This window comes from Dermacentor albipictus, chromosome 1 (genome assembly GCF_038994185.2).
Source record: "Dermacentor albipictus isolate Rhodes 1998 colony chromosome 1, USDA_Dalb.pri_finalv2, whole genome shotgun sequence".
In the NCBI taxonomy this organism is placed as follows: Eukaryota; Metazoa; Arthropoda; class Arachnida; order Ixodida; family Ixodidae; genus Dermacentor; species Dermacentor albipictus.
The window spans coordinates 512816412-512841702 of NC_091821.1; the positions used below are offsets into that span (position 1 = coordinate 512816412).

General features: G+C 43.8%; 1 protein-coding gene across 7 annotated transcripts in view; it reads left to right on the top strand.

Moving 5' to 3' along the window:
• faf (ubiquitin carboxyl-terminal hydrolase-like faf) overlaps positions 1 to 25291 on the top strand; it is a 758782-nt gene that overhangs the window by 476284 nt on the left and 257207 nt on the right. For all 7 annotated transcript variants that reach the window (XM_065437146.1, XM_065437151.1, XM_070532615.1 and 4 more), the window contains 2 exons: positions 9781 to 9908; positions 10021 to 10166. In XM_065437146.1, coding sequence (XP_065293218.1) covers positions 9781 to 9908; positions 10021 to 10166 — 274 coding nt within the window. The remainder of the gene's footprint in view (positions 1 to 9780; positions 9909 to 10020; positions 10167 to 25291) is intronic.

A 25291-nucleotide genomic window follows, 5' to 3' on the forward strand; every position in this document is an offset into this window, starting at 1 on the left:
CACGGGGAAGGAATTTGGGAGGGGAGTGGGGCTTGCTGAGGCCAGACGCGCCAAGTGGCGGGAGTGTCAACTTTAGCAGTGAAACTTGCCTCCTGCAATCGTGGTTTCACAACATTTTTAATATTTCGGTCTCTGCTAATAATAAACCTAGTTGGAAAGATTCTTAGTGTAGAATGTTCCCTAGATGGCACATAAAAATTTTCGGCGTGTAACCAAAATTTGTTATGTGGCCCGGTGAGCGGATCTTTGAAAGCAAAATAAGCACCTTCAGTGTGGGGGCATGCAGCGTGAAAGTGACGAGGACATAGGAACAAGAAACACTTACTTCAAGTGAATTTAATGCAAAAAGTGCTTACAGGTATGCCGCATGTTTGTGCAAAGACAGTAATATATAAAAATAGCCATTTCGAAATAAAAGTATCATTCCTTTAGAGACAATGGCGTCCATGATGCCGATCGCGGGCCGACGGGTCATATGTGGTAATTAGTCCCGATTTAATATAATATAATATTTCGTCATAATAATATTTAAAAATATCCCATAATTAAGTTTGAAACTTATTTTCGGCGGGTTCATTCTGATAGGGAAATTGAATCAAGCTCTCAGTGCACGCCATATCAACTTTTGGATGTGAACAAATGTGATTTGCCAGGGCTCTGTGGTGCGACGAATGTTGGCACAGAGCGCAGCTGTTGCGGTGCACTGGCTGCTCGGTGGCATCGCCGTTTCGAGGGGCATGGCTCGTTGCAACCTCCCCGTTTCTCGTGCTCCGGTAACTTACATTCTGTAGATGCAAAAGCTGACACGACTTCTATGGAGAGCTCAGTTCAATTTCCCTATTACAATGAACCTCCTGAAAATACAAGTTTCAAAGTTAATTAATAAATATTTCTTAATTACTCAATATTTTCTTCATTTCACCAGTCACTGTGTGGTTGGCACCACAAACGCCATGTTTTCAAAGGAACCATTGTTTTATTTTATGACAGCTATCCTTAAATAATATTCATTCAGTCATTCATTCATTTATTGGTACTGTCAGCCTTTCTCAGGCTAATACACGAGTGGAAAATCTAATAAATTCACATTCTAAACAAGGTACATTTCACAACTACGATATTGACACAAAAGACAAAGGAAAAATCAAACAGAAGATAAGAAAATGCATGCAAGTGCTGAGGCACAACTATTACAATGGTGTACTATGGTCCAGGTAAGATTTCAGGCATTCTAGAAAGGCATAGAGGGAGTTAATATTTACAATGGAATCAGGCAGCATGTTCCATTCTTTAATAACACAAGGAAACAAACTGTACTTGAAACAATCGTTATAAAAACGCGGCACTGGAATGTACATGGAATGGTGATGTCTTGATGTCTCATTAGGGTGTATTGTAAAATATGGTGATGTGTTGATATTCAAGTGGCCATGAATTAAAAGGTAAAGAAACTTCAGCCTATCTACCTTAGTGCAGTATTCTAAACTTTTAAGGTTTGCTAATTTACATAATTCGGTTGGTGAATCAGTTCGGCGATATTTATTGAAAATAAAACGGGAAGCAAGTTTCTGAACTTTCTCAATTTTTAATTTGTTAGACGCAGTGTAAGGATCCCAAGCAATTTTGCCATATTCAATTACAGGTTTTACAAGGGGTGTTTTTACATCGGGAGTTGCATTACAAATTTTGCGTCTTAGTGCCCAAATTGCTTTGCGCGCCTTGGAGCATACATTATCTAAGTATGTATTCCAGTATAGGTCAGAAGTGAAGGTTAAGCCGAGATACTTATGCTAATGGACTCTATTAACTGGTTTACCTGCAATGGAGTAAGGGTATACCATTATATTTTTCTTTTTAGTAACAGACATAATTACGGATTTGTCAGAGTTAAGCACCTTCTGCCACTTAGCGCACCAATGTTCTAATGCGTGCAGATTAGCGTTCAGTTCTTCTTGATCAGTTGGGGTCCCGATTGTTTTGTACACGACATAGTCATCAGCAAAAAGTATGATTGGGACCGTGATAGCTTTTGGGAGGTCATTTATGAAAACCAAAAATAAAAGGGGGCCCAAGACACTTCCCTGTGGAACACCTGAAACCACAGGGGAAGAAGACAATTAAAAACCTACGAGGTGTACAAACTGTTCACGGGAGGTGAGGTAGGAAGAAAACCAGTGGGTTATTTTGGAGTTCCTGAATATAGCATTAATCTTTAGCAGCAACTTTGGATGGGATACCTTATCGAATGCTTTTGAAAAGTCCAAAAATAATATGTCAGTTTGCCCACGGCTGTTTATTCCCTCGGAATGATCGTGAACGGTTTCTATGAGCTGGGTAATTGTAGATAGACCTTTTCGGAACCCATGTTGAGAAGGATGAAGTATGTTATTATTTTCAAGATATTCCATAAGGTGTTTAAATACAATATGCTCAAGCAACTTAGAACATGTACAAAGGAGAGAAATTGGTCGAAAATTATTGACAACCGATGAAGAACCACTCTTATGGACCGGAATAACTTTGGCATATTTCCAAGCGGACGGGAAAGAACTCGAGGTAATGGATTGAAAAATTTTTGTGAGGTATTTGGCAACCCACTCTGCATATCTAAGCAGGAATTCATTGGAGATTCCATCAGGGCCTGGGCTTTTCTTTACAGACAATTGAAGCAGCAAGTTAAGCACTGCTTGCTCTGTGACTTCTAAGTCTTGAACTGGAGGGCAGCCAGACGTGTCTGCTACTTTTGGTGACAAGCCGTCGTCAGAAGTGAAGACGGATGAAAAAAATGAGTTAAAGGGACCCTGGCGCGCTTTTGACGATTTTCTACAAACGTACTGAGTCGTTAGAGTAGATCCTTCTGATCATTAATTGACACATCTAAGTGCTCTGCGTAAAGCATGTAATTTATTATAAGGTTTTGAAAATGCACATTGCTGCCGATCGCAGCTCACTGCTCGGCGGAATTTTAAGCGGGCCCTACCCATATGACCGAAATCACCCATCTGACGTCAGTGGGGCGAGCTATCCGGTTGGCTGACCAGGGCGCGTGATCGATAATTTTTCCAACTTTATGGTAAACAAATGATCTTCGTAATAGTTGGAATGTTAGTTAATTTGTTTTTATAAAGAGAAAGTAGCATAAAGAGAATGCACAAGAACAGTTTTTCAGTACACTTAAGCACTTCCGGCACACAGCAAGTGTCGTCTGCTTGTGTTACAACGTACTCCATTTTGACGAGAGCTCCGTGGTCAGAGTTGGTCTCAGTCTTTTCGCGAGCACTATGATTCGACTTTGTTGCCTTGTGGACTGCAAACGTATCGACTGGCAATATGTCAAGCTGCGAATCGTGTCCCTCTGCAAGGCAGCGTACGAGCGAACTGGCTGCTGCACATCGGACTGCCGCTATCCGATCAGCGCCAGGATTTGCGCGTTTGTGGCCGTCACTTTACACCGGAAGATTACTAACGCAATAGCGTTTCGCGAGTCCCGTATTTGGGCAAACATAAGTGCAAGGGGACAGGGTCTGGCCGCTTGACTGTGCCGTAACGGGATGAGCCGAGATGAGCAGAACGGCAAACGTGAATGGTCTGCACGGTGCAGCCACCTGGTGGCATAGAGCTCAACCATACACAGTAGCAGCAACGAAGCGTATTCTTCTTTATTGCTGGTGCGTATATTTCGCAGGAGTGTAATCATCACAACATTGTTTTTATAAATGTTTAAAATGTTTTGCACTTGGTTAGATCAGCATTAGCGCTTTGTTTGGCTGGTTAAGCGCTGCGCCAACAAGTGTCTGGACCAAGCAGACCGATCAGGCCGCTCATGTACGTCTACGCCAAAGTTCCTTCATCAGCTTGAGTTTATGCCTCCAGTCATTTGCCGAAATGACCAGCTTGCCTATGGTTAACGGAATACCAGACGCGTTCGGCGCTACGACAGAATGCTCGCAATGCACGCTGCTTCGATAGCTCTTGCTTGGGGTCGACAGCCAAGCGGCTAGCGGAGAAGTTTCGCGCAGGCGGGGGCGGGCTCCAAAACAACCGGGAGTGGACAATGTGACGTCGCATCGTGACGCAGGACCAATGAAGGCGGAACTTAGCCCCGCTCGCTCGGCGAACGAGTTGAGGAGGAAAAGCGTGGCTGGGGAGGAGGGTAACTTCTAATTGCTTGTAGCTCCATTAATACGTAACGCTTCACTTAAATTGTGGTGTGAATGTTCTACTTAAGCTGTACCCTACGCGTCTACAAAATTTGTCCGAACCGTTTCAGGGGCCCTTTAAGGTTTTCAGCTCTTTCTGCATTATTTTTGTCTCCATTTTTTTTTAGGCTATGAAGGAATAACATAGCGCCAAAATTTAGTAGGTGCCTCTATTAAAAATTTTTTTAGTGTTACATTGTAGAACTTGTCCTTAGCCACCTTCACAAGATGCTTGAGTTGCTTACTCATTTGGCTAATGGCACTGCTATCGCCAGGAACAGACTTAATCCTGTTTGCCCTCCGTTTTTTTCTTTTTTTTTAATTTCCGCTTCATGTGTATGATTTCTCTTGTTATCCAGGGATTCTTCTTCCTTGTACATTTTGAAAGCTTGGCAATAAAGTGCATAATACAATGTTCCACCATGTTTGAAAAGTAGGCCCATAATTTGTCTACAGTAGCACCATTATAGGCAGGATGCATGAAATCATCAAATGAACTCAAGGCATTCCAACACACCAACGTTGTCAGCGGCTGCAAAGTTTAGAAATATCTTACGTTTACTATGCAAACGATCTGGCACCATATCTAAAACCATTATCACAATTTTGTGATCAGATATACCTCCGCAGGGTTCGCAGTCACAAAGATGTGGTAGCAGTTCTGAGGATATAAAGACTAGGTCTAAAAATGATGAGGTTGTTTCGCATACTCTGGTGTAACCTTCTACAACTTGAGTTAGGTTATAACAAAATGCAAGCTCAATTAGTTCTTCACAGCTAGGCATATCCGTTGCACTAAAGGAGAGTGTATTCCAGTCAATTCCGGGCAAGTTAAAATCACCTAAAAGTAGAATTGAGTTGTCCTGTTTTAAATTCCTGTCCATGAAATTTCTTCAGCTAACAACCATGTCTGCAGGGGAGTTTGCGGCTCTGTACACACCACCTACTATCACCGAGCGGTTATTTAACCTAACTTTTATCCATACTGATTCTATGTTACTTGGACCATCTAAAACAGAAAATACTATACCGCTTTTGACCATTATTGCCACTCCACCCCCTCTTTCTATCCGATCTCTTCTCACTATTAAATAATTTGGCGGCGTGACTTGCTCGTCTGATACATCCTGATGAAGCCAAGTTTCAGTTATTACTAGTATATGTGGTTCGTGTTCCAAGATAATGTTTTCAATGGTGGTTGCTTTGTTTACAATGCTTCTGGCATTTATATTTATCGCCTTAAAGCCTGCTTTGGGAGAATTATTGAGTCACACTTCATCGATTTCTGCAGGGGTATGACACTTCACTCTCTGAGCGTTTACTTCATCCCAAATGTAAAGGTCGTCGCCAATTTTAATCTTATCGAATAGTAATTTAACTTTCAGGCCATTGCTCCTCTCCACATCTGACAAATTCCACAGCTTCTTGTGGATATCGACAACTCTTTTAGAATAGTCCTCTGATATGCTGTTTGACTACCTTTGAGCTTGTGGCAGTTCTGCATAATTTTCATCTTATCTCTAAAATTATTTAGCTTCAAAATAACAGGACGGTCCTTGCCCAGCGTTTTCTTTCCTAGTCTATGAATTCTTTCGATAGAGTTAAGTTTGTGTCCGAGTTTTTCTCCCAATATATTGTCATTTACCTTCTTCAGCAAGATCTCTTCAGATTCGCGCCCTTCCTCTTTTACACCTCGAATTATGAGGTTGTTGCGATGAGATCGGTTTTCTAAATCGTCAAGTTGCCTGGAGATACTATTCATTGTCAAGCCGTGACCTTCCGTAGCAGTTTCTAAGTCGTCAAGCCTTTTGTGTGTTCCGTCAAGGCTCTACAGTTTGTTTTCATTAGCCTGAAACCTGGTTTGTATTTCAAGAATGCGTGACTCAGACGATGTTTGGTTTTGCTGAATTTCCTATATTTTGGACAGAATTTCTTTCTGTGTGCTGATTAGTTCTGTAAACATCTTTTCAGTAACAGGGCCAGGATTGGATTCAATGTCTCCAGACAGCTTGAGTAAAGGAAGTGATATCGAAAAACAGTCACACACATAATTGAAAAAACCGTGTGGACACTGCAGCACTAGTATACAATGGTTATCACTACGGAAGCCATACTTTTCATCACCAACCTGTACAGGTAGAGGTACGTTTGGTGACATTGTCACGGCCGTGCCGCCGTGTCCACTGAAGCAGGAGCTTGCAGGAGCGCCTTTTATATGCACTGGTCTTGTTGTCCTGTGATGGTGTGGTGACGTCAGTGCGCCCGAAGATGGTGCGCCGTAGTCCTTATCCACGTGTGGGAGGCGGAAAATGACGAAGCCGGATGAAGATGCACAGAACGAGCTGTATCCATGGCGCCATTGCGCAGCGTTGATTCCGTCAAGGTGCAGGCAGCATCCTTGAGCGGGGAACAATGCCGATCCATCAGAAACGAAGAGCAAGCAGCCAGCGAAAACCTGCACAGGTAGAAGTACGTTTGGTGACATTGTCACGGCCGTGCCGCCGTGTCCACTTAAAATCTTTCTAGAAACACCCAGTATTACGTCTTGTTCTCAGGCAGTGCTGTTTTGAAATCGTCGGCATTAAACCTGTTCCGATGACGCTAGAAGTTATAGTGCCTCCTTCAGAAATGAACTTGCAGGGGTGCACATTTAATATATCAAATGTGGCGGTGAACGGAAGTTCAACGTACACGTGGTACATCCCTATACTTTTGCATGGGATTTTCAAGGGGATTTTACAACTTTTTGATATAGACAATAATTCAATATGTCCGAGTTTGATATTATAGAGAGGGAGAGAGAGAACAACTTTAGTGAAAATGCCTGCAGAGTCGGTTAGGCTCCCTCCACGCAGGGAGGACAAGCTTTTACCGCGACGCGGCCGCTACGTCAGTCTCGTGCATTGTGCTCCGCGAGGTCTTGGTTCCTCGCTACTTCTGCGGGTCCAAGAGGGCCGCCGCCCCCTTCCTGGGGGTGCTGCCCCCTTTCTCCGTTTCGCACGGTCGCTGCCTCTCTAGAGCTGCCGAGACCTGCTGGACGGCCTTGAGTTGTGTCTCTTTGTCATAGCTCCTTGTTGCAGCCTCTAGCTGCGGCTTGAGTGTCGTCTTCTCGCTGGCTTCTCGCGGATTTATGCTACAGTCCCAAAGGATGTGAGCCGCGGTGGCTCTCTCCTTCGTGCACACTCTACACGCGTCACTCGCATACACACGTGCACCAGGGTGAGCAGGGACCCCGTCTGTAATTGCCTGTATAACAGTGCCTCCTTCCAGATAAGCCCCGGGTGAGGTGGCGGCATAGTCTGTCTGTTAAGTCTGTACCACTTCACTATTTCGTTGAAGGTGGTCATCTTGTCCTTGGCTCTGCACCACGACCAACACTCCGAGTCGGCCGTGCTTGCAGCTGCGCGGTTGGTTAGTCCTCGGTTGGTTCGGTTAGTTCAGTTGGTAAACCTCAACGAGACGGCCAACTCGGCTGCGCGAGTTTGATATTATATACAATATCGACTGCTTATGTGGTGGGGATGCGCGACTCTCACGTCTCCCCTGATCTGTTGTTTTTCTGCATAACTCCCATCTCCTGTAATCCGGCTTCGCCGCATGGCTTTACAGCACCAGTCTGTGTGCTTACAGGGTAGTACGAGAGATGGCGCGAGTGTTGTGCTGCTAGCGCCACCTAATGGCGGGCTTAGTCGGGTGATACAGGGAGTAGGCTCTTCTTTGGCTCGGGGTCGGCAAGCGGCACGGACGTTCAGCGCACGCGCCGTTCCATGCTTCTGCGAGTCCGTCTTGAGAGGCCTACCCCGTAATGAACGAACACGATCGTTTGAACGCGCCACCACCGTTTGCGTGACCGTACGCGCCATAGAGTTCCATATTAGTATAACTAGAGGGAAATCTGGCGCTGTGATCATTCAACCATCATGGGAATGATGGGAAGTACAGGCTACAGATTGGTATTCTCTTGACTACAAGTATTTTTTGGCAGTTTTGGTTTCACTCCAAGTGCAATTGCTATTACCTGCAGAAACAGTACAACGCAGAGCTCTCTGCCTTTGTTCTGTTGCTCGAAGTGGCGATAGTGGCTAGGATGATGTTTGTGTAGCAGTGTGGCGTCGAAGCCCTGACAAGAATGCGACGGCATCGCAAACATTGAAAGAACATATTTGGACCATTTGGACCTTGGTTTGTTAAGTGTGTTAGGTTGGTGGTGTAGCGTTACATGCTTCATGAGACTTGAGAATAGGAAAAAGAAGGCACTACTGACACAAGACATATACAGTTGTACTTCTAGTGGCTTGGCAATCAAATTTTATTGAGGGTTTCATTATGCATTGCTTGTTTAGTGCTCATTGAAATGCATGTTTTAGGCCTTTGAGAACACAAACTTACTTGTGGTAAGTAAGGTTGCTGCTTCCTGACTGTAGTCCAGTGTCATAAAATGGGTAAGTGCAAAGCCACGCTGTAACGCTTCGGAAGCGGTACGTCAACACAAAATAAAATGAAGCATACTCCTAGGAGGCCTCAAGCATCCCTGCTAGCAGTGCAGCAGATATGCTTGGAAGTTGTTGAAGATGTTCAGGAATCGTGAAAGCTGACGCAGCCTTTCGAAAGAGTGAGAGAGTTCGAAAGTGCCTGTCATCTGCAAGAAAAGTCTCACGTTTGCAGCGAGCAGGCATTGTAGCAGACGACACTTGTAGCATTTCTCTTAAGGGCGCAACACTTTCTCACAATACAAAATTTCTATTTCCATAAATACTTGATGAGTATTTTTATGCAAGTACATGCACGGTTTTTATTGCTGTTGTAAAATAAATAAATAATGATTATCTGGCATTAAATCGGCAACCTAATTGCACAAGAATGCAGACCCTGGTGTGTCCTGGTGAAAACCATAGTAAACCGTGCTTCAATATCAAAGTCATACAAAGTTAATGTAACGTGTTGTGCATTATATAGGACATTGCAGAAATAAGATTAACTTTTACACGATAATATTTGAGTAGAACTTCATTTACTGCGCCTCAAGCAAACGCCGCTAGTCTAAAGGTTGAAGTCAATCCGAAGCGTGTACTTCCCATCATTCCCCATGTAAGTTGAGGGAACGCTCAGGAGAACCCCCGTAAACACTAGCACCACATTTTTGTATAGGGTATTTATTTAGAAACACTACGGTATGTGTGAACGACCAGGCGTTCGTGTCCTGTATGGGGCGAACATATTCGCTCGCTATTTAGTCGCAGTGAGTTGGACTTCCTCAATTTGTCACGTGCCCAATGGCATGTTTTGTGGATAGCAACTCGGCTAGCAGGCGTTAGTCTATGAAAGGTGCAACAAATGCCCTTGTGATTGTTCGCACTACTGTGTTGTCATTCCTTTGTCTCAAGAGCGCGGGTGATAATCCCACAATGTGTGTGTGTTCCTTACATAACATTTATTGGGCCCTTTAAATATTGCGATGCAAAACTAATTAGCAAATAATTAGAGCAAATAATTATCTTACTTGCAAGGAACCGTGGGTTATGCGTGCAAACCTAAGCAGGCATATTCACTTGCACCAACGAGCGACCCGTACACTGTGCAGATGTGCAGACGGTGGAGCGGCTGCGCGAGCTGTGTGAGCAGCACCGTGGAGAAGGCGACCCGTCAGGGGCTGCGCTGGAGGCTCTGCTGCACACTCTGTCGCCCACCGAGCTGCTCTACCACCTCGAGGTATTTTGTGCATGCATTTGTAGTGCACTAAACAGGGCTCTGAGAATGTTTTGCCCAGGAAAGATCCGAGCCAATGCAAATGAGGCTCTGTCCACAACCTCGTGCACTGCAGGTGGCCTACTCGCTGCTGCTGCCAGCCCTGGCACCTTGCTCCAAGGAAGCACAAGAGTTCCAGGCAGGCTTCGTGCGCGCGGGAGGCGTCGCCGTGGTGCTGCGCATGCTGAGCGGCCTTAACCGCCCGGACCCCGCCTGCAGGGGGTAAGTCAACCCGTCCACGGGCCAGCCGTGGCCATTCGCTTTCCTTGCAGGCTGCCCTGTTGCCTCTCGTCTGCCATGTGGCATCAGGCGGCGAGCACTTCTCTTTTATTACAAAAATGGAGTGTCTGATGGCCGCATTGCTTGAATTGACCGAGTCGAAGTTTCGTAAACTTTATGCAGTCTAACCTCGATATATGAAACCTCAGTTTAGTATAACGCAAGATAATTAAGTTCTAATTTCCCAATTTTGGTTCCACTGACCTCCATATGGAGTGTCTTTAGCAAAGCAATTTTTTCTACAGTCTAGATATAACCAAGTCTACATACATTGTATGCACTTACCCAGAACCTTTGTGACAAGCAAAACATCTTCTGCCCGTGAATTGGTCATTCGCCTGCGCCCGCTCAGGTGCACATGTTGCTGGTGATTGGCACGAGGCAGCCAACAGCAGTCGAACAGAGGATGGAATGCACCATTTCTGTCGGGGCAGTGCTTGTGCTGATGTGTGATCAGCCTGAGCTGGAAAGTGCTGATTGAAATCGAGCCCAGTCTGCAGATTAGTGTCACTGCCGTGTGTCCCAATCATGTTATAGTGGTGCCTACTTTTTGCAGGGCCGGCCACCACAGAGCAGGCATTTTTTGTGATGAAGCTTTCTATCCTCTGGCATGTAGCCCATGCTTTTAATCTAGCAATATTGGTGAACTTTGTTATGCCATTGTGTTCATAACTGCTTATTGACAAGATGCTCTCTACTAGGACAGTTCTAAGAAATTGTGGAGCAATTTTTACTGCTAAGACGTACATCATCATAATCAGACTATTTCTATGTCCACTAAAGGTGAAGGCTTCTACCAGTGATCTCTAATTAAACCGGTCTTGCGCTAGCAGATTACAACTTGCAGCTGCAAATTTGCTAATTTCATCACCTCACCTAACTTTCTGCCCCCTCGACGTCCCTGCTTCCCTTCCTTCGGCACCCATTCTGTAACTCTTAACAGTCCACCGGTTATCTGCCCTATGTGATACATGGCCTTCCCAGCTCCATTTTATTTTCCTAATGTCAACTAGAATATCAGCTATCATCATTTTCGTTGTGATCTACACCGCTCTCTTCCTGTCTCTTAACATTATGCCTAACGTTCTTTGTTCCACCACTCTTTGCGCGGTCCTTAACTTGTTCTCAAGCTTCTTTGTCAACCTCCATATTTTTGCTCCACATGTTAGCACCCGTGGAATCCATCGATTGTACACCTTCCTTTTCAATGATAGTGGTAAGCTTCCAGTCGGGATCTGGTGATGTCTGCAGTATGAACTCCAACCTATTTTTATTCTTCTGTAATTTTCCTTCTCATGGTCAGGGTCCCCTGTGAGTGATTGACCTAGGTAAACGTACGCCTTCACAAACTCTGAAGGCTGTCTGGCGATCCTGAATTCTTGTTCCCTTGCCAGGCTATTGATCATTATCTTTGTCTTCTGCACATTAATCTTAACCCCACCCTTACGCTCTCTCTCTTAAGGTCGTCAATCATTTGTTGCAATTCATCCCCAGTGTTGCTCAACAGGCCATTACCCTCTGCAAATTGAAAGTTGTTGGGATATTCATCCTCACTCCTAAGCCTTTCCAGTCTAATGGCTTGAATACTCCTTCCATGCATGCAGTGAAAAACATTGGGGAGACTGTGCCTCCCAAACCACCCCTTGGGCTTGGTGGAAAAACATAGTCTGCGGATCGCATACACTGCTTTGAACATTTTAGTGTCATTTTGCACACGTGCACTGCACGGTGTTAGGAATGGCCTACCAAGGTGCCAACATGTAAAGTTTCTCAGCCAGCTGCAGCAACCGGGTTAGCGTTTTCTGGGAAACCACCGTCATTCTCTAGCTGAACGGCGCCACTAAGTCTACGGTGTGTGGAGGACAATACGCCACGTCAGTGACTCTTTGTCGCGGAAAGACCGAGATGAGTTTGACGAACCAGGCTTTGTTACTGAACCCGCCACCGCCGACCTGGTCTGCCGTGAGCGAGGGAGTTCCTGAGGGAAGGCAATTGGCGGCACCTCCCCACATGCCTTTCAAGCCGTAAGCCCAGAGTTCTGCGAAGCCCGTCTCACCTCGGTGGGGGCAGTGAAACCAGTGCGTACATGTGTGTGTAAGCCCTCCCACTCAAAGGCGGCTCGGCTTCGATGACTGGTCCAACGGTTTCCTCACCTCTGGATCTAGGGAGCGCGGAGTGTTTATAAGCAGCTTTGCTGGCATCTTTGTAGATATTTCTCAAGACATTGGGAAATATCTTGGGAAAGATCATTGACTTTAGTAAAGCATTTGACACCATCTGTCGTAACATTTTTTCCTAGAAATTAGAAGCTCTGGGCATTCGTGGCCTAGCTCTTTCGCTCATCCGCAGTTATCTGACTAACAGAAGGCCAGTTGTAGATTTCGGTGGTTCACTCTCACATACTAAATCAGTCACTAGGGGTGTCGCACAAGGCTTGCTCTTAGGGCCTTTATTTTTCCTTGTGTACAATAATGATCTTCCTCACTGTTTAACCAGTATTTCATCTACACTATATGCTTACAACACCACTATATTTACTCATAGCAAATGTATAAATACTCTAATAAATCGACTAAATTCTGATCTAGACACTTTATCTGTGTGGTGTACAAATAATCAACTTCAGATCAAACCTTCGAAAACGCAGTTTATGCTTTTTCATATGCATAAACATGTCATCGCGCTCGCACCACTGCTCATCTTACAAACTCACATTTTTTCACTTGCACATGAAGTTGTGTTCCTTGGCGTCAAACTTGACCCCCACATTAAGTTTAACCTGCATGCTGACGTGATCTCAAACAAAATTGCCTTCGGAATAAGAGTACTACTTTAACGCGCTCGCATTTTCCACAATACATAAGAACTTCACTTTATTACACATTTGTGCATTGCCACTTAGAAAACTGCATCTCAATCTGGGGAAACACATATTCCACGCACATAACACATCTGCAACATTTACAAAATCAAGCCTTGAGGATTATCAATTTCTCTAGTTACATGTCACATGCAGTGCTAATTTTAATTTCCTCAAAGATACTACCATTACGCTATATGCTCCAGCTCAAATTGGTTTTACTATTATATGGCACTCTAAAACATGAAATCATTTTAGATACATTCAATATATCTGCTCTTACTAGCACTAACTACATGAGATTTTTATCTAACAATTTTTTACTCCCTAGAGTAAACATCAATTATGGAATGTTTACTGCCCTTTTTACGACCATTAAATACTGAAATAAACTGCCACCCCATATTAAACCCTGCCTCAGAACATTAACATTCAAGAGGGATTCGAAGAAATATCTACTAACCACACTACTGGCTACAGACTCATTAATATGAACAAATATTGTATACAAATTTATTTTACAGTTTTTGTTGCTTCTGTATTTCCCCAATGTATTGCTCTTATTCTCTATCTCCCATTGCCTTCCTTATTTTTCTTTTCTTAGAGATTTTAAGTTTTTTGTTGCATAACATATATTTGACTTGTACTTCACATATTGTAAGCACAGTTATGTTTCTAATTATCTGCTATGTTAACCTTGTGTTCTTTAATATATGTCATTCCTATGTTTTCCTAATGTCTCAATTACTACATTTTTATTTACTGATACGCAGCTTCTATTTCATTTGCTTGTTTGAATTAATTTAATTTAATTATGGGGCTTTACCTGCACTGTGGTATCCGAGGGAAAGCATTATCATTATTGAACTCTAATCTCTTATTTAGGCAACAAGTGGTATTAATTAATGGTATGCAGTCTGAACCAAAACCTCTCATGTGCGTTGTCCCTCAAGGAAGTACGCTAAGACCTTTACTCTTCAACATTTATATAAATGATATAATAAATATTAACCATGATGCAAAGTTTGTCATCTATGCGGTTGATACAAGTATGTTTTTTGCCGGTAATAACATTTCTGAACTTATTGATCAATGCAACATTGCAATGAAAGCCCTCGAGGATTGGTCCATTGCTAATTCAATGAAAATAAACGAAGGTAAGACTAAGGCAGTCATTTTCAAACCAAAAAATAAACTTATCCCACCGCATGAAGATATTATTTTGAATTCACGTCCTGTAGAAATAATAGAGCAGTTCAAATGCCTAGGGGTTATATTTTCCTCGAATATGTCATGGGATCATCACGTTAATTGCGTCTCAAACAATATAGCTCAAATCACAGGCGCTATAGGTCGTTTAAAAACATCCTTCCTACACAAACTAAAATGCTCATTTACAACTCGATCTTTAACTCACGTTTGAATTATTGCCCCTTAGTTTGGGGTACCACAACCTTCACTAACCTTGAACGTATTCACCTAATCCAAAAAAGTATCTCTGACATGTGTATAGAAGAAGTAAAACCAAGGACACCGACCAACATAGAAGTGCTAATACGTCATACCGACATCCAAGTGCAACTTTATTTAGTCATTCTAGAGTGATTAAAGTACATAATCTCTATAAATATCGTCTCGGTGTCATCTTTAAATCAGAAATCAGGAATAATATAACCAATCTCAGCAAATTAGCAGAACTAAAGAAAAAAACGTTAAGCTATCCAACAAGACATGGCGAGGAATGGATAGTACCGACACCTCGACTTAAACTCGGACAAGAACGCCTTCACTATATTCTTCCATCTCTTCTTAATGGTTATACTCTCATTAATTTTTACTTGTTTTCTTGTTCGAGGAGCTTCATACTATGTGTTTAAATAGTATGGCTTGAGTTTACTTGTGTGCACGTATTGCTGTTTCGTGTATACTTAGTGATTACTTGATATACTTATCTGCTTGTTTGTTTTTTGTACAAGTTCCAGTACTGCCTCCCTGCTGAACTTTAGATTTGTAGACTTGTCAAGCTGCCCTGGTGTAGCTTTTTTCTGCAACCCCTCCATCTGTATTGTAAGATGGGAAAATAAATTGAAATTGAAATTGAAACCACTTTCTGATTATGAGGCACGCCGTAGTGGGGGACTCCGTAACATTTCGACCACCTGGGGTTCTTTAACGTGTGCCTTAATCTAATTTCTGAAGTGAAGGCGCTAAAATGACGGAGGACAAAGAAGAAACACACACACACACAGGGCGCCACTTCCAACAATGTTTAATCAAGAAAAAACGCCACCGATTTATACTATGAGCGCAATCACAGTTTCTCAGGGCGCATTCGCATTCAAGTAAAGCAGTTCTTTGCAGTTTGCGTTCTTTGCGGGAAAAACATCAGGGGACGCGCGAGAGTCGCGCATCCCCACACATCTTATGTTGACCACGTTTACTTCGCTATCTTTGTTCATGGCCTCCAAGATATACACGCGCCAGCCTTGGACAAAGCCAGCATGCATATCTCCGAGGCCATGTTTCGTCACTGAGCTGGTGGCGATGAGGTCAAAGTCAAAATGCATAGTGTCATCCCTGCTTCTGCTGCTCAAAGATTTGTCACTTGCTTCATGATGTGAAGTTGGCATTGTAGAAAGCAAATGCGGCAACAAACGGCAGCTATGATCTGACCTCGTGTGGTGTGGTGGCTGATCTTCTAGCAGACGATGGCTCGGTTGCATGCAGCACATGAAGTTGCACATGGCTTGGGAACATGGCGGTGGGCGCCGAAGGGCAGGGCTTAGAGCAGGCGCTTCATTGTTTCAGTGCACAAAGACAAGTCTTAGCACCACGCTCGACAGGATTCATCCCCTTTCAAAATCCGGAATTCTTGGTCCCTGGTCCTAGCTGACGTCGGCACGAACTGCTTTAAGAGCGCTAGTGTAATTTTTAAAGGAAACGGGACTTATTGAAAAGCTATAGAATGTGCAGACTGATGCTTTGCTTTTTTTTTTAATCTTCTCTTGTTTTCTTATCTTTTTTGCCCCTTACCCTATCCCCCTGTGCAGAGTAGCCAACCAGACACTTAAGCTGGTTAACCTCTCTGCCTTTCACCTCTTGTTTTCCTTCCTTCCCTCACTGCAATTTCTCGTGGAAAACCACAAAATGTTGGGTGACCGTGTGATGCTCCATTTAAAACCGATGCTGTAGTTGCCAGTTGTTTGTTCTCCAGCCTTCTTTTTCCCCGCTTTGGCATTGAAGTCGCCCATGACCACAGTAAACTGAGTTTGTGCCTGTTGTTTCTTCATCATCTGACTAGAGGTTGGAGTGTAGGTTTGTACTACCTTTAATCTATATATTCTATTTAGCTTTATTACGGCAACTGCTACCATCTCATTAATGCTGTAGAAATAATGTTGCCCACTAAAGTCCTTATCGATTAGAAATCCTAACCCGTATTCTCTCTTGCCTGCGTGGCCATCAGTCAGCACTGTATAAGCATTACCAGTTCTGCTAACCTTACTAAGGCCAATAATATCCCAGAAATGCCTGATAGTTCTTCAAAGAGCCTTGCTGAGCTAGCCTTAATTGAGCGGGTTCACAAGTTAAACATTGCCAGGTTCAGTTTCTAGTGGCGGCCTGTCTGGATCCAGAGATTCTTAGCACCCTTTGCTGCGTTACAGGTCTGATCACCACCTTGGTCAGGTGCTCCACAGCCACTAGGGACTGAGGCCCACGGTATAATTGTAAAAGTCATGAGGGAGGTAGTGGCCGAATACTGCACCAGGGAGGCCACCTCCTGTTCTGTTGAGGGAGTGTCTCTTTTGAAGCTTAGTGGGCATTCCTAATTTGGTTGCATCTGGATTAGTATAGCTCCACTATCTCTTGCCATTTTTTCCCCCAGTTTCAGGTGCCTCTCCAAGCCTGAGAAATGTAGTAGACTGGACAAGAATTCGAACTTGCAACCTTCAGATTAGAAGTATGGTGTTCTCCTTTCTGCTCTAGCAGTATATTACCGTATTTACTTGCATAATGATTGCACTTGCGTGATGATCGCACCCCCAAATTTTGTCATCAAACGATTGTGTAACGATTGCATCTCGAAGTTGCCGCACTGATGTGTTGTGTGCCAAGTCTAGCTAATGTGATTGCGTTTACCATCTGTCGAATGCTATGTGAACGACTCAAGACATACCAAGCGGTCTGCGCGCACCAAACAGATTCTTAAGCAGATGCTCCACTTCATTCCTTTCATCACTTTCCGCACATACACGAAAAAAGAAATACAACCAAACGTGCTTCGGCTTTATTATTTGTTGGCTTTATTTCATTTAATTTATTTTTTCCCTTAAAGGCCTGAAGGCATTACATAAGGGGGGAGCAAAATCAAGGTCAAAGAGAAAGAATAAATTGACAAAAGAGAACAATAACAAAAAAAGAGTATGTAACAGTGAAATGTTCTTGTCACGTGTATACAATGCAAAGTAAAATTCACGGGATTGAAACGCGAGAAAAAAAAAATATATATATATATATATATATATATATATATATATATATATATATATATATATATATATATATATATATATATGAAACACTCAATTAATACACGAGAAAAATACAGTGAAAAAGGCATCACACGGAAAACCAGTAAAAATAAAAAAATAAGCTGTTCAGAGTGCCGAATTGAATATGCCAGGAACCTTTTGCCCTCATGAAAAATGGTCATTTAGTTTATCCCGGAATGATTTGTGGTTAGTGCATGATGCGATGGTATTTGGCAAGCCATTCCATAGTGCTATCGCATCTGGAAAAAATGATGACCTTAGAGCGACAGTTGATGCGTGCAATGCTATGGTCATGGCTTAGGCGGCTCGACGTCCTGTGCGGGGGTTGCAGCTTTTCCTGTCTCCTGCGTGGGTGATAGTAGAAATGATGAAAAAGACAGAGGCAAGATATAATGCGGCGTGACTCGAGTGATGGGATGGCCAGGAAGTGTTTCAGCGCGGTAATACTAGTTTTTCTTGAATAGCATGATGATATAAATCGGACGGCTCGATTCTGCACAGCTTCAAGGTCAGCGGCGAGGTACGCTTGTGATGGGTGCCAAATGGATGAGGCATATTCTAGTTTTAGGCGAATCAATGTTATATATGCTAGTTTTTTTATGTCGAGAGATGTGGCCTTCAAGTTACGACGCAGATATCCGAATGTGCGAGAGGCTGCAGCTTAGATGTTTTGAACATGAGTTACCCATGATAGCGATGGTGTTAGATAGAGGTTAAGATATCTGTAGGATAATGCGGAATCAATGGAAAGTGAGCCAATACTGTATTGGTGCAGATTCACGGTGCGTTTTCTGGTAAAAGACATGGATTTGCATTTGTTAATGTGTCAGGAGAGGAGGGATTTATCGCACCAAGAGGAGACAGTGTCAAAATCGGACTGAAGAAAAGATGAATCGCTGGTTCCCCTAATCACTCTCTATATGACGCAATCATCAGCAAAAAGCCGTAATTCCGATTTTATATTGCAAGCGAGGTCATTAATGTAAATTAGGAATAGTAGTGGTGACAGGCCGGCGCCCTGAGGGACTTCCGATGTTACATTGGAAAGAGGAGAGTGGCTATCATTTGTAGAAGAGAACTGCTTGCGAAAAAAAATTTTCGATCATACGGATTAGGTTGATGGGTATTCCTAGTGATGAGAGTTTTTGTAGTAAATGATTGTGTGGGACCCGATCAAATGCTTTGGAGTAATTGAGGAATATAGCATCTATTTGGAGGTTGGCATCCATGGATTCGAGCAAATCGTATATGAACTCTGCAAGCTGGGTTTCACATGAAAGGTGTTTCCTAAAACCATGCTGGTGCGAATAAAAAAATTTGTTAGATTCAAGATGTGTCATTAGGTTTGTGGATATAATGTGTTCGAGTAATTTTGATGGAACACTGGTTAGGGAAATAGGACGGTAATGAGAGGCTAATTTGCGGTCACCGGATTTAAAGATTGGGACAATTTGGGCAATTTTCCAATCATCCGGAACTTCCTCGGATTGTAAATACTGGGTAAAGATCAATTGTAGTATCTGAGCCGAAGTTGTTGATGTGTTTTTTAGTAGTTTACTATTAATATGATCACAGCCTGCTGACGACGGCAGTTTTAGAGAAGCAATAAGGCTGCTGATAGCATTAGTATCAACCTGGATCATAGGCATCGCCACTGATGAGGATTCTGGTGAAGTTATGGCAGTAGAGTTGCTTACAGGAGAAAACACCGAGACGAAATAGCAGATCAAAACGCTGGCACACTGATCTGGTTCGACTGGTTCTCCAGTAGTTCCCATAAGCGCTATTTGGTTCGGGTGAGACCTAGGGCATAGAATGCGCCAGAATTTGTTGGGATTCGACTGTAGGATTCTATGTAGATCGATGGAAAATAATTTATTTTTTGCAGCAGCTAAGTTTTCAATGTACATTTTTGTACATTGATGATATCAGTCCCATGTAGTAGGGGAGTTAGATTTCTTTGCTGATCGATAAAGGCGCTTTTTCTTGTTTAGGAGGCGTTTCAGGCTTACGGTAAACCACTCATTGCTATGATTGGACCTAATATTTATTTTTGGAATGTATTTGTTTGTGAGGTTTATCATTGCTGTTTTGTATAATTCCCAGTTATGGTTAACTGTTCTGGATAGATAAGACTTGCGGAAATGCTCATAAAACCGTGTAAGTTCCGTGTTGATGGCATCGAAGTTCGCTTTATTGTAATTGAAGATTATCTTTTCAGCGGTGGATCTAACTTTCAGCAGTAGTGATATGGAAATGTGTAGAAGTGCATGGTCACTTAGTCCAGGAAGAGCCGTTACACCTTTAATGTCTTCAGGACTGCACGTCAGCAAGAGATCAAGGGTGTTATTCCCTCTCGTTGGAAGTGTTATGGCTTGATGGAGACTGAAATCAAGGGTTAGATTGAGGAATTGCTTGGGCTCACTAGACTGCGATTTACCAGGTACGCTAAGTAGAAGCCAATTAATCTGGGGGAAATTGAAATCGCCAAATAGAAAAAGAGATGATTTGGGGAAGTTATCCCTGATATATCCTAAACTACAGTAGAGTGAGTTGATGAAAAATGTCCCACAATCGGGTGGCCGGTAACAAATGCCAATTATAGCTTTCACAGATGAGGTATGAACACAAACCCATGATAATTCAAGTACGTCATCGTGGTATACTAAGGATGGTGACAATGTATTTCTTACAGCTATTAGAACACCGCCCCCTCTACAGTTTCTGAGATCGCGACGGTACATGGTGAAGTTAAGATTAGCGGGAAGGACTTCGTTATCGAGGATATCTTCAGTTAGCCAGGTTTCAGTTAGAATGATAATGTGCGCGTCAATGTCATCGATGAAGCTAAGAAACTGGTCACGCTTTGGAATTACGCTCCTTATGTTGGTAAATCCGATATGGATGTTGAGGTTAGATGGAGGACGTCTGCTGTGAACATGATTCATTGCGCGTCATTCACTACTGTCAGCGTTAGGAACACGTGCCGTAAATTCCGTAACCGTGTCAGTAGTGGGGTTGTACGTAAAGCACTGTTTTTCAACATGCAGCTTATCAAGTTGTAGTTTGAAGGCACATTTTTTTGGGTGGATGAACTGCAGAAGTTTGGAACGAGCAAGGCGAGTTTCAGGGGCAAAATCTTCTCTGATTGCGTAGACCGTGTCTTTAAGTTTGGGCCCACACGACAGAACGTTTTCTTTTGTTTTAAAATGAGCTAATTTAATAATGATTGGGCGCTCTTTATCCGTACAGTATTTTCCGAGTCGATGTGCACATTCTATACTACATGTGTCTAGTTCCACACCGAGCTCAGTAGAGCAAAGGGCTCGTACCTGTTTTTCAGACTCTTCCCAACTTTCTTTTTCGCAGTCCTTAAGGCCAAAAAAAAGTAAGTTGTTTCTTTGCATACGATTGCTTGTGTCAATATTGGCGGCCTGAAGGACTGCAAGCTCTTGTTTTATTTCGTTAGTTTCTTCTATTTTCGAATCTGCTGATTCCTTCTTATGAGCAAATTCCAACAAAGAAATGCGGTTGTTCAGTTCGGATATTAGCTTTTCGTGGTTGTCTTGCGTAGCCTTAAATTCTTTTAGCTCATTTGATATGCTGACCTGTTCTAGAAGCTCTCAAGGCGTTTGAGGGCTTCTAGAACAGATGAATTATCAAACAATGTCGGTAGTCCTGGGTTGAACTCTACGTCGCCTGATAGGTATAACATCAGTTGGGATAACAGGTGGGATAATATACAGTCACAACACATTTGCACAGCGCTACGCCACTTGATCACATAGGAGCAAGACACCGCTACAAGGCAACGTTTGCTACTTTTGCATTCAATCTAATTGTTCAGGTAACCAACCTGTAACGTCAGCAGTGGGTTGAGCATGGTGCAGCGTGCGGTGTCATGCCCCAGGTGATCTGCGGCGGGTCGCGGTATATATGCTGGGTGGGCAGGTCCGGTGATTGATGACGTCGGTGAAGGAATGGGTTGCGAGGCGAGCAGTGGTTTCCGGGCTAGGTTCGGAGCTTCGTTGAGTACCGTGCCGAGCACACAGTAGTTGACTGCGCACTCCGCACTGTGAACGGTTGACGGGACTTGAGGGAAGGGGCATTCAGCAGCAGGTTGAGCATGCTGCAGCGTGCGGTGTCGTGCCCCCGAATGCCCCTTCCCTCAATGGTTGTGGTCTACAACAACAAAAAAGGCGCCTTTCGATTCCTCTCGTCTGCATTCGTGGGCATGCAACATATCGTGAGTGGCAACGATAGTAGCTACGTTTACATTGATACGTTAGAAGTGTACCCTAATCATACACCAGTGCTTGTAACACAGCTAAGATATTCACTCACCCTAAGGGGAAACGTGCGGTGTTAGGATTGTAGTGAAGACAAATGCCGTAGTTTTCGCAGCATGCCCGCCATGGGTTTCTATGTCACTGGCAGCTGAGTGCGCCCATCTCTGTTTCTGTCCCCTCTAAGTAGACATGGCAACGTTATTGCCGTAGACTTTCTGATATCTACAATATTATTCATTGCTAATATGGAATAAACTGTTTTAATGCATGTAATGTACCCGCGAAAAGAAAAAAAAATTGCATTTGGTGCGTTCGGCTCGCCCTGCCGGGTGCCATTTTTGTTTTGGTGTCCCGAACTGTTACAGCGGCAGCCACATGTTTGTTCACCTGTTGTCATCCCACAGCAAACACAGGATGAGAAAAAAAATGTGTTTCTTTTCGTGGAAAATTTGCCCTGTGCAATGATCACACCCCTGAATTTACGTAAATTTTTTTGACAGGCAAGTGCAATTATTATGGGAGTAAATATGGTACACTCGAACCTTACTAAAATTAAGTTGAATGAGAAGCCAAAATTACTTTGTTATATCCACTGCTTCATTATACTTACTACAGCGAACCCCGGTGATAGGATCATGGCTGGTGCAAATTTTGGTGTGATACGAAATGTAACATTCCCCAGCCAAAATGCATTGCTTATAATACGAAAAACATCAGCTGTTCCGATAGATTGCTCGGCTGCGCCACAAGGTTGGCACAAAGCAGAAACGATGCAAATGTGTTGCTGCACTGCATGAGCAGCAGTGGCGCTGCGGCGGCCGAGCAAGTGGAGCGACTGGCGCAGCGCCACTGCTGCCGTTGTTCATGTGTTCATAAGATTCGAAGCGGCGTGGCATCACTATCGGAACAGCCAATGTTTCGCATATTGTAAGCAATGCATTTTGGCTGAAGAATGTTACAAATTCGTATCACATCGAAATTCGCACCAGTCATGATTGTATCACCGAGGATTCACTGTGTAGTCAGTATAATGAAGCAGTGGATATAACAAAGTAATTTCGGCTTCCTATTCAACTTCATTGTAATGAGGTGGAAAGAAGCAAGTGACTGGCGCAGACGAGCCGGCACAGCAGGGTCTGGGTGGGACCCATAGTCTGCAAGCGCTCTGCTATGTCACGCAGCTGTGCAATCCTTCATTGGTTCCTCCTGTTGAGTGGACCAGACCATGCTCTGCACATATAAGGGGAGAGACGTAGGAAGCCTGCGAGAGCATGCCAGTCAGCCTTCGACAGCCCACCAGATTGTTCGTTGGGGGTGGGGCAAACATGCGTTTTCCCCGAAGCCGTGTTGAGCTGGTCCTCAGTTTCTTCTTTTTTCTTTTCTTGTTCTTTTCATACGCACCATTTGCCTGTCTAGCCTTCAGTAGCGCTAATTTCATGCACTTTCACACCGTTTGCTGTGATTTGCTCGTCTTGGGAGTTTGGTCTGTTCATTGCCAGCATGTCGCGAAAGTGAAAGCCTCTGTCATTTAAGGAAAAGTTAGAAATCCTGCATAAAGGGGCCAAAGATCCAAAAAGAAAATGAACTGACGTCGCCAAGGAGTTAGGTTGAGCACCATCCACTTTATGCGTTATTGTCGGTCAGTGTGACCTGATAATGAAAAATATGCATTGACTGAGCATCAACGCTAAAGAAGCAAAGACTGCACAGCACCTGCACTTCGAGAAAGTTTTGTTAATGTGGTTCAAAGAGTTGTGATGGCGGCGGGAGTGAATGTCGACGGCAAAGTGCTGTGCGAGAAGGCCAATGAAACTGCACTCTCGCTTGTTGTGAGTAATTTCCAAGCCTCCGGTAGTTGGGTCCACTGGTTTAAAGAGACACTAAAGGTTACTATGAAGTCAAGTTAAAGTGATAAAGCAATGCTGTAGAACGTCTAAGGCGTCAATATAATCGCGAACAGAGCTTTATTAACCGAGAAATTGAGGTAAATGCATGACACGATTTGAAACCCCCCAGCGACATTTTAGTACTAGCCCGATGACGAAGGCACTCCTCATTATAATTTATGTCACTAGTACTCAACTACTCGTATTAAAAAGATAATTTCATTAGGTTATAAGACGGAAGAAAATGCTATTTATCTACTTCTGTTCAATTCTAAGAAAAAACAACATTTTGACATTACCCTTCAGTAGTATGGGGTAGTCGAAAGGTTTCATCTTCGCTCGACTCTGTGCACCCGACTCTCCGCCACACGCGCTTTGGAGTTTCAGTTGTTTCGTTATTGCGTCGTGCTGCGCTTGTTCTGCTGGCTCGCGAAATTTGCATTTGGAACAAGCAGCGAGAATGCCACATCCATGTGATGTTGTGGGATGTGCGAACAGTCTGCGGAACTTGGCCAAGGGCAGTTGCGGCGAATCCAATGTTACTTATCACTTTGTCCCAACGAGTGAACCTCTCCGATCGAAGTGGGTAAATGCCACAGCGCATTGGCAAAGAGCCGAAAAATCACATAGTGTGCTCACTGCACTTTCGTCCAAAGGATTACGAATTCAACGCCGACTTACTGAAGTCGTGTGGTGTGCCTTTAGCAATGCTTTCCCGTAGCGCTGTTCCATCGGTCTTGCCTGCATTCTCCGAAGCACAAGAACGACTGCAGGTCGAATACGATGCGGTGAGTGCGGCATTTGGTTTTCACGAAGGAAAAGCTACAAATGTGCGAATATGTACAGCCATGACATAAGTTGCCGTTGTAGTAGTACGCAACGATGCCGGCAGCGCGAGCCCTCAGCAGCAGGTCACGTTCATCAGGGCTTAAAGCGCTGAAGTCGAGGGCAGCATCGCGAGCCAATGTGTCGTTTTCGAGGTCGTCCACTGCAACGAATGTCAAAGTTGGCGTCATAAAATAAAGAACCAGCTTATCGTTGCGCGCTTTCCCTTCCGCTTTCACGCTGCTGTCAGCTCTGTCTTGGCTCTGTTTCTGGCTGCCCATTTGCGTTTTGCGCAGAAAAGCCGTAGCGCCGTCTGCGGGTGCCGTTTTACTCACCGACGGCACAACGTCACTATGAGACCATGACGTCACCACTCCTCGATCGGAGGGCGGGCGATTTGAACTGCGCTAGAGGTATGCGGATGCTTCAGAACGCATTTTCTATTAAAATAAGTTTCTTCTTCGCATGAAACAAGCATTTCGAGGTTTCCGGGATGGTATTTCAACAGTCCACGTTGACTTCATATTAACTTTTAGTGTCCCTTTAAGGTGAGACATGGACTCGTCTACAAGTACGTGAATGGGGAGTGGAAAAAAGTGGTCGAGGCCGTCATGAACGCTTGGAACTTCCCCCATCGCTGGATTCGAGCAACGTG